This window comes from Pteropus alecto, unplaced genomic scaffold, assembly GCF_000325575.1.
Source record: "Pteropus alecto unplaced genomic scaffold, ASM32557v1 scaffold3, whole genome shotgun sequence".
NCBI classification, from domain to species: Eukaryota; Metazoa; Chordata; class Mammalia; order Chiroptera; family Pteropodidae; genus Pteropus; species Pteropus alecto.
Window position 1 is genome coordinate 47,617,717 of NW_006442484.1, and position 10,729 is coordinate 47,628,445.

At 37.5% G+C, this 10,729-nt stretch overlaps 1 protein-coding gene and 1 pseudogene across 1 annotated transcript in view; both read left to right on the forward strand.

Moving 5' to 3' along the window:
• OSBPL6 (oxysterol binding protein like 6) overlaps window positions 1–1,397 on the forward strand; it is a 182,973-nt gene extending 181,576 nt beyond the window's left edge. Inside the window, exon 24 of the mRNA XM_006921239.3 lies at window positions 778–1,397. Coding sequence (XP_006921301.1) covers window positions 778–886 — 109 coding nt within the window. The 3' untranslated portion in view covers window positions 887–1,397. The remainder of the gene's footprint in view (window positions 1–777) is intronic.
• Window positions 1,398–2,266: 869 nt separating this feature from the next.
• Window positions 2,267–2,385, forward strand: LOC112470405 (annotated as a pseudogene).
• Window positions 2,386–10,729: the final 8,344 nt, after the last annotated feature.

The window sequence follows — 10,729 nt, forward strand, 5'->3', positions numbered from 1 at the left end:
TTTCTCTTTCAGCTCCACCCTTTCGAATGGTAGAAACTTATTCTCACCCCCTCGCTCAAACGAGATGGGACTCCAATGCCCACAAGGTCATCCTGGCTTCATTAGTATTTAATTTTCTTTCTGGCACATGGAGCTTGTGTCCGTTCATATTTGGTTCCTCTCTAGTGTTTATTACAGGATTATTTGCAGGATTATGTATACATCACACAGATTAAACTGCAGTTTTCAGATCCATCTGTTGCCTCCCAGAGCTGGGGCAGATCAGCTCGAAATAACTTGGTGTCCTTTGTAGTTGCCATCTCATGACTGCCCTAGGAGGAATGCGGGCTTGCCCTTTAGATGTCGAAAGTGCACTCTGGATATATCGGCCCTGCAGAGGTTCTTAGAGCTATTGAAGTTGCATATTTTCCCCGTGAGTGAAGCAGAGACTATTTTTGTGGGTCCAGGGCTTGAAGCTTTAGTAACAGTATCTGTACATGCTTTGTTTGCGGGCACTTCACTTTCTAGCCCTATCTGGAGGTGATTTATTCCTGCCCTTAGCTCCTCTCCCCAAGACCCTACTCACTTCCATTTCAAATGTTTAACAGTAAAAATGAGTTTATTTCTGATCAAAAGTAGTAGTCAGCAATAAGCAGATAGGACACTAACTGGCTTACAAAGTACTGCTTATTTGTACACGTCTTATCTACCGGAGAGAGTCCAATGATCAGGTCACCTTGATATAATTTGTGTCTAATGGTTTATTTTTTTTTTTTATTTTTCTTTTATTTTTCACAGAAAAGTGATTGATGCCAATCAAAGAGAAGCCTGGGTTTCTAATGACACCTACTGGGAGCTGCGAAGGGACCCTGGGTTTAGCAAAGTAGACAGCCCTGTTCTTTGGTAACCTGGGAATGTAGAGCTAGCCAACATATCATGCCCTGAATGAATAAATAACTATGCACAATTATGTTTCTTAGAGCTCCGCGTGGTTTCTGGGTCGACCGAACACCGACCATTTGCTTTTCTATTCATCTTTATAATGGACTTTCAGAAGTGCATTAGACAAGGCCCCTAACTACTTTTGGATCCTTTCTGTGTTGCTGCAACCTTATTCCTTAAAAAAAAAAAAAAAAATCCACACCCTCCTCGAAAAGCAGAATTAAAGGAGCAGAATATAAAATCCAAAGTCTGATGAGTTTGTAAGGAAAAACAAACTGTAACTGGTGCTCAAAGCTGATCCAGAGAGTTTAAAGCAACATGACATAAACTGTACGTTCGGTCCTTTTTCTGGTCGCTCCATCCCCTCATTGTGGGAGCTCCTGGGCCATGACAGTCGGTCAGCTCAGACTTCGAGTGTGTCTGTTTGATGTGGTGTACTCGTGCTGGCCTTGTCAATAAAGACGTGATGCTTCTCAGAACCTGTTCCATCTGTACGCCATTGTTCATGCCTTAAGAAATGCGAAGATGTAAAATAAATCATTTTTTTTAATGTGTGCTCATAGGTTTATGTGAAGGACAGATCTTTCGAATCATGGCATGATTCACTTTGTGAGCTCATAACAATTATGAGTCTAACTTAAATGGATTCAAAAAGTAAATAGCACATGCTTTACTTCGATATATTGGTTACTGCATCATATGCGAAGGGCAAGAAGGAGACAGTGTGCTGGGTAGACTTCCGTGTTCACATTGCTTGCCCAGTTCCTGCCCTGCACCCAGATAGTACGCCACCCCTCCTCCACCCGACCTCACAGTGTACCCTACTATTTGGCAATGTGTATTTGATTTGAACACTTGGCATCAGTGTTTAAACCCTGGAAGGGAATAACAGAAAGCATATGGAGTTTCTGGGCTGGCTTAGGAGTACTGTAAACATCACTATTGTTAAGTGAAGCACAGCATAACCTGCATTTCTGTCCTATGCCCAAACCATTGGCACGAGTGGACTCCCACTGGGAACAGAAGCGAGAATGCTAGTAGCTTATTTGCATTGTTTAAGTGAGTTCTTTCCAAATTATATTTTATATTTTCATCAGTGATTCTGTATTATACATGACTGCATATTAAGCATTTACCTTGCTACTGGCAGAGATATGAAACTTAAGCTAAGGAATTTATCCATTCTAACAAAAAAGGAGGGGCACAAAAGTGTTTTACATACTTAAGGATTTATTTCTTTTCACAGTATACAGAAGCTTTTGTAGGAAACTTGTATCAGTATTCTTGAGTTGCTGTACGTAGATAACTGCATAAATGCCTATATGTTTAAAATAAAATCTCCCTAGTCTACGGCCATGCTACCCTGAACATGCCCAATCCCGTCTGATCTCGGAAGCTAAACAGGGACGGGCCTGGTTAGTACTTGGATGGGAGACCACCTAGGAAGGCCAGGTGCTGTAGGTGTAAAAAATAAAAAAATAAAGGGATTGTAAGCTGACAAGGTCCTTGCAATCTGTGAGGTCAACCAAGGGTTGCCTTGCCTAAAAACAAAAAATAAAAAAGATAAATAAAAATAAAATCTCTCTAGCGATTTCTCTAAAGAATTATAAAATTACATATATTTTATTCTTAGTGTTTTATTCTAGATTCTTACCATCAGATTTTAAGTGTTATTTTAAATTCTGATAACAAGGTTTTGTGTTTTGTGCTTTCCTCATAATAGCTAATCCACCATCAAATCCAAACTTCAGGCGCACAAGGGAAAACTCTGAAGTGTCCACTAGGTGGAGCAATATTTCAGTTCTCCTAAAACATCCTTTCTTTTATCTGAGTCCCTGCGTTATATGCACAGTATGCATTGGTTTAGAATGACATTTCATTCTCAAGCAAACTCCTTGATCTATCGCCAGATCTAAGTGTTCTGTTTAGGCAATACCCTTCCTAGATTTCTCAATGCCTTTACTTCCCATTTTAAATCTACGGGTAGTTTGCCCCAGGGTAGTAAAATGTTCCCTTGTTATCAATTCTTTTTTTGCTTATTCTTCTTGACATTTTTTTATTTGCATCCTGAGACATGTGCCTATACTTTTAATTAGAATTTAACAATAACTTTACTGAATTCCTCATAGAAGTATGTCCTCCTGCAATTGCTAAAGCTTTAAATACCATATAAAATGGTTCTGGTCTGTACTTACTAGCTCTTTGAACAGACTCAAAATATTTCAGCTAAAGATAAGAAAAGAATTCTGTAAAATAAGGTGCTACAAGTAAAGAAGTAGGAAGGTGAGGTGTCAGTTACCAACGGATATGACATCAGGCAGCTGGGAGAGGACTCAGGAACCAACGGGGAAGCGACAACTGTTTGGGTTGTAACTGAGAAAAAGAATAGTAGAGAAGACCTTTACTAAATAGCGAGTTCAAGCTACAAATCAGGTAAGTGAATGTTGGTCAGAGTGAACCTGAAAGTCTGATTAGGATTTCAAGATAAGAATGAGAAGAATTTCAGATTAATTAAAATCACATTTTATAATATCTGATTTAGAATCGTTTGAGATTCCGACATCCTGATTAGACTTCCCATTCAAGTGATCAATTAAATTTTAGATAATACTCCTATAATACCTGATTCACAGATCTCCCAGTCAAATAATTATAATGTGCCTCATCGCCTATTTCTTTTTTACTCTTTATTGACATGGCGGTTATAGAATTGTGAGACTTATTCTGGTTGGAATTTTCATCTTCATAATATGGGGGCTGCATAATTTGAGACTAAACAGCAAAAGGATAAAATAAATGTCTTTTTATTTCAGGGGCACTTTTCTTATTTGTTTTTCCCTAAAACAATCTAGGATAGAGCAGACTTAATATATCTTTATACCTCCCCCCGTGATTTATTTATAAGCTCCTTCATCTCTGAGCTGGTCATTAAGGAAAGCAATAATAAGTGACAATGGTCCTGTGGGTGTGGCTAGACTGAACAGATCGATGGCACATAACAGCCCACATAGAAACTAATTATTTTGTCTCCGTATGCTGCCACCGAGGGTACAAATTTACTCTCAGGTTCTGCTGTTATTTTATCATTTTTTAAAATTAAGTCATTATTTTTCATGGGTTACTTTAACCCATAATTTCCAAGTAGTTATAAAAATAAATCTTATTTGAGATATCTTTTAATATTACATATCAATTACATGTGACATAAAAACTACCAAATGTATTTTCTAGGTAAGAGAAACCAAGGGGTTTTCAAAACGAGATGCCAAGTTGTCGATTTTCCAAACCTTTTGCTCCTCTTCATTATTCAGGCCCCATGTCTGTCAGTGACTTCACTCATCAATCCTTAGTTCCTGCCCCTAAGGGGCACTGAGGGGCGGGGTTAAAAGAAAAAACCGATGAAACTGTTTTGCTTGGTCCTGGTTACTTTACAGCTGTGGCTGGAGTTTATAATCATAATCTAATGTACATTTTTGTTATTACCTTGTGAATTTTAATTATCCATCTCGTCTGATCTTGTTCTCTGTCATCCTAGATAATGAAGTGTTAGTGGGAGCAGAGCTCCTCACACACCAGGAGTTGTAAAAATGTTTCCACTTGGCTCACGTTGGTATATTATGAATGTGGCACAGTAAATAAAAAGTTTGTGTAAAGATATTAGTTTATTTCTATGAGAGCCATTATGTTCAGGATATATAGAATGTATCTAATTAAACAATTATGAATCTATTTTGTGCTCTAGAAATATTCTTTTGGGGGAAAGAAGGAAAAATGTCATTGGAGCTAAGATTTAAGTTTTGGGTTTGTTTTTTTTTTATTAAAACTTCTCATAATTTAGAAATACTGCTTATCAAACCAGGATTAGATCCTCTGTGCTTTCATTTCTTTGTAAAATTGGTACATTTAAACTGTACATTGCATGGATCATTCTGTTAAGCTTGACTTTAATGTTTGTTGTGAGAGCATACATTTGTGACTGAATTTTAAGACCTTGTTGCAGCCTTTGCTATTAGAGAAAATGGCAAATTGTTTAAGACGGGATTAGCTTTAATTCTTCCAGAATGAGATGTGAAGAAGAATGAATTCTTTAAAAATTGCTGTGATGAACCAGCATGCCCAACATCTTAAATGAAGCCCCATGATTAAGACAGCTTACAGGTGCTAGTTACCTGTCAGTCGTATGCATCCTTTTATTTTCCAAACAACTACCTGACTTGATTTACGTTCTCCTTCCTTCTGGTCCTAACACATTGAGGAGCAAGGATATGCATGTCTATTCTTTTGTACTGTGTCATTGTTTATAAAATATGCAATATTTATGCTGAGTTGCAGGGTGATCTGTCAATATTGGAGCCACTGCATTTAGCCTCCTGTTAACAGTATTCAATGTCATGTTTTAAAAATTACCCCATAATTACATTTTATTAATTTCCTCAATATCTCCAGATTGGTAGAAAGAAAACTAGAATGTTTTTATTTCCTACAAATATTTTCTATCATGCTTTCCTTCTAAATATAAATTAGGGCAATTGTAGAGAAAAGAATATTGAGTTTTCAGTAAACAAGGTTAGTCAATAGGGTAAGCAACTACTTAATACTGTTAAAGAGAGACTAATGCTAAAACTATTACTTCTTTTGTCTCAGGCACTAACTCCATACTCCGCTTAGTTATCCTCATCCAGTTATTTCTTTAGGAGATAATGTAGTTGCTAGAAAGTTTTTAAGTCATTTCAAGCTTATTTTAAAAGTTTTTTGAGGTATAACTGACATACAATAAACCTTACATATCTGAACTGTACAATTTGATAGTTTAACATATGTATATACTCGACACTATTACCATAATCACAATAGTGAATATATCATCACCAAATGTTTCCTCTGCCCCCTTTATAATCCCTTTCTCCTGCACCTCGCCATCCTGAGGCAATCACTGATCTGCTTTTGTCACGTTTTTAAATTTGCATTTTTTTGTATTTATTGCATATGGGATTTTTCTAGAAGGCTATGTACGAATGGGTAGATGTATGCCTCCAAACTCTCCCTTGCCACTATTCCATTATTCACCATCAAACAGTAACACGTTACAAGAGAAACAGAATCTCATTAAGTTCTAGTTCTGGTAGACCAGTAAAATTTTTAAATTTGAAATATTTAGAAAACAAGACACTTTTTCATACTGAAATGGCCACGTGAGTTAATGAATTCATTCCCATCTTTCGGTGGTCCAAAATAATGGTCACACGGACCTTGCTGGCAGCGGCAAGGAAGCCCTGGAAGGTGCTTTTCTCTTGTTTGTGATGAATCACTGACAAAGCCGTGGGAATTCAGAATGACTGCTCTTGAAATGATGTCATTTTAATGACGATGAGGGAGGTGTTCTATGCGGAGTTATTTATTATTTACCTCCCAAATCCTACTTTTGTGTCACAAACATTTGAAACTTCCAGTGCTCATGAAGGCTGCATTTTCTCTCTCTTCTAATGCTCTCACTTCCTATCCAGAAACAAAGTTGCTAAACCTAATTTTGAAAAAAGAAATGGAAATGGAGTGCCCAGAGTTCAGTGGACTTCAGCCATTGGCAGCCATGCAGGTTGAGATCTTATGCCTTGTATCCTGTCCCCCACCCCCAAAGCCTGTGGCTCAAAAATAGAAAACTTTACAGACATTCAAATACAGCATGATTGACATTGCATACTAGTGCAGAGAAAAGATGAGAATGAATAAAAGAGAAATGGCATCTGGGAGAGAAAAGTAGATTCTCTAAGTGGGGTGAGGATCGTGGATACTTGTTTATAGGCAGATTCCTCAGCCCCCAGAAAATTTCGAGGCAGATGGGGAACTTTCATGACTATGCACTGGCTTAGCCACCCACTACCTGGTTCCTGCTCCAGCCTCAGTCTTTTGTTTTTCTCATTGCAACATTCAGTAGCTGGTAAGAAAGTCTAGTTCAAGAAAACTGTCTAGAGCTTAGTGACTTGGGACTCATTTTTCCTGCATGGTTTCTTGTCGCTTCTGTGACTTCAGTCCCGATACTAGTGCTGTAATACAGAGGTGAAGAGTAGGGAGTACAGAACTCTGAAACCTAAAAGATGAGATTGCATTAAGCAAAAGGCAGTGAAAGTGTGTTCCTGGAGGCATTCTAACCAGCCCAGATAACCAGAAGTCTACTTTTTAAAGCTATGAACCAACATCCCCTGCCCCACCTTCCATTCCTTCTTAGACCTGGTCTATGTCTCTAAGAGGAGTTTGGAACGTAGTTGATGGAGTCCTGGCTGGGGGGAAGCCTGCAGGGAAATTCTGTGGCAAAGCACACTCTCGGTCACCTGACTGATGACCTCATAACAAGGTGGAGCAGCAAATTATCCAGGTCAGTTTCTTCCCTGAAAATAATATATTTTTAAATTTTTTTTTGTTGAAAAACTTCCACTGTGAAATTGCTCTGCTTATAATCAAAAGTATAAAGGCAGTAGTCATGTACTATTAGTTTGCATATGATCATTTTGAGATAGAAGGATTTTATCTTGTATTAGGGATAGAATTTTAAGCAACTTTCTACAGAAAAGAAAAATAGCTTGTAGTTAAATTTCCTAATAAAAGAGAAATTATTCACTGAAAAAAGTTGTCTAACTGCGCCACCTCAAAATAAGAATTGTGCCTCTCCAATAAATGTTATATAGAAGAATGTTAACGTTTGTAAGAGCACAGGACACTCAATAAATTTTAAACAAACTATATAAAGAGGTTTGTTTTTTGTGTATAGTGTGTTCTAATGGCCTTTCCACAAAGTTAAGAAATATTTTTATCCCCAGCAAAAGACTGAAAATAGGATATAAAGGAGATTGGGTACTTATTCTGACTACATATCCAGCTCTTTTTTCATATAGTAACTGTGTAGAAACTGTTTTCAAATCAAATACTAGAACACAGGACTTTTTCTTCGATTCTGAACTTTTTAAAAGACTTAGGAAGCTGGCTTCAGTTTTCCATGTTTAGATTGTGGGGGTAAAGCTGTAGTTCATAAAGACCACCAGAAACTCTAGTTTTCAAGATATATTTTCTGTTTGTCATTGATGAAATCAGTTCCAATAAAACAGTGATAGTCTATCCTGTTTTCAGTCTTCACATGCATTGTAAGTAGAGATTCATTAGCCTTGGCCTCGAAGTCTTGAATTTCTTACAAAGAGGCCAAGAAAGAAATGTTTTGAGAGACAGTTTCAAAGAAAGCATTATACCAACTTCGAGTCAGTAGAATCCCAAAAGGTTTCTAAAAAAAAACCTTGACAGTCATCCTATTTCAATCCTGCTAGAATGTGTTGAACACATAGGCCATGGGATGTTTCAACAGCCTGGTCTACTGTGGTGTATTTATGCCTCATCTCAATACTGTCCAATCACAGAGATGTGAGGATCTTTTAGTGTCACCTCCTGGAGATGTGTTCCTAGGATGATACTGAGAAGCTTTGATGTGTGAGGCAAGAGCACACAAAGACATCTTTCTCCCTAGCGTCCTTTTCTGTACATACACCAGAAATTCTCAGCTTAGAAGGATAGAAGGAAGGAAGGAAAGACAGGGAGAGAAAGAAAGAAAAGGATACAAACTTGAGATGCCAAAGAAATACCCCTCCCCCCGCCCCCGTTTCTGTATGTAATAAAGTAACTGGAAAGCAAATTGAAAATAAATAACCAAGAGAGACAATAGATGAAATTTTATTTGCATAGTTTGATTATATAATCACAGTTACCATGGGTCAGTTTACTTACCCAGTTATAAAACCATGCCAGAGAATTAACATATGCGCACACATAGCCCCAGTTGTATTACACCATTGCTGGTTTGTAGGTAGTGATTTCTTGGTTTAGTTTTAGGTTCCTGGGTACAAAATTTGGATGGCACACTGGGATAAACACAAACAAGTTTGTGACCGTTCATCTGATCAGAGGGAAAGCCATCATGTGGTGAGGGTTGAATACTGAAAGTGGGGGGCAGGGGGCTGGCCTGACTGGAACTGCAGCGGCTTGTCTGGCAGTGCCTGGCCAGGCAGCTGTGCAACGTGAACAGCTACTGGCCTGAGATGAGCTTGCTTCTTTTCCATACAGGCTCAGCCAATGGGGTTATATTCTTTAAACAAGGAGGGTTTAGGGGTTCCTAAATTTAGAGGAAAAAAAAGTGAAAATTATAAAAATCAATACCTACTAGGTAAGTCTCGAGTCCATAACAAGGTCATCCACCCGACAAGTACTCTAAGGAAAAGAACAATGATATGCTCAGCATTTCCTAATTACTCCTGAAATTGTCCACCATTTTTAAAGTTTCCCAAAAGTAAACTCCCCAGATGTTAACAACTCAGTACTTTAAACCACCCTTCAAACTCAGGCCATTATCTGTAGAATTTTAGAAAGAAAAATATGAGAATAAGAATTTTTCTTTCAAGGAAAATCAAACTGCTTCACATTCAACCTTTCTCCCTGAAGAATCTTCCTGCAAATGCTTAATTTTCCACTGCATCTCTCAGAATTTTCTATATGCTACCATAATACTTTCTGGTTATTTTTTAAGCTTTTCATCTTTTTTAAAATTGTATTTTAAATCCTCTTACTAAATCTTCCTCTATCCTGTCCTTTTTTATCCATATAGAATAAATACATTTGTATTTGTGTAATTAATATACTCTCTTCTAAATGTACCAGTCATTTTGTGAGATCTCCTCAGGTTAATTATCCAAAGTCATTCTTTTTTATGAACAGAGTAAAGGAAAATGACAAAGGAATCCTCTTCATTAATCTCACCACAATTCTGGGCAAATGATGTTCAATCAAGACTGGTTGTCAGCGATCCTTTTATATATCACCACTTGTGTCACCAACATGAGTCTGCACTAGCCTTCAGATTTTGTACATTTACTTCTACGTGGCACCTGGACATGGGGACACCTAAGTAGGTACAGCATCTGTCTATACGGGATTATGTGAGATGATGGCAGGGCTGGGAGTGAGAGTATCCCAGCACAGCTTTTCCAGTCAGTCATGTTCAGGTTCATAGTATCAGCCTTGAGAGTTCAAAGTCATTTTCTAAATTTCTCACAACATTGCTAAACAAAGTTAATGATATTTAATGGAATATTCTAAGCCTGTTAATTTTGTTCATTGAAAAAGATGTGGGTTTTTTTTTTTTTTCTCCATGGTTTAGCTGAATTGGTAAATACCTCAGGTTAGTATTATGTTAGAACCAAAACTTTAAAAATTGAATTATGATATGATCCATCAATTCCACTTCTGGGTATATATCTATAAGTTTTCTAGAGCTGCTATAACAAAATACCACAGACTGGATATCTTAAACAATTTTTTTTTTCACAGTTCTTAGCTAGAAGAACAGAAATTTATTTTCTCACAGTTCTTAGCTAGAAGTCCAACATCAAGGCCTCTTGGTGGGTTTGGTTTCTCTTGAGGCCTCTTTTCTTGTCTTGCAGATGGCCACCCTCTTGCTGCTTCTTCACATGGCTGTCCTTCTGTGCACACATGTACTAATGGTGTTTCTCAGTATGTCCACATTTCCTCTATTTATAAGGAAACTAGTCAGATTGGATTAAGACCCACTCTAGCGGCCTCATTTTAACTCAATCACCTCTTTAAAGGCCTTATCTTCAAATACAATCACATTCTCAGATACTGGGGGTAAGGACTTTAACATATGAATTTTGGGGGGACACAATTCAGACTCTAAAAATAGCCAAAAAATAAAAGGGCTCAAAAATGTGGTGACAGAAACAAATCTAACTATGAGTGGTGAATACGCAACATAATA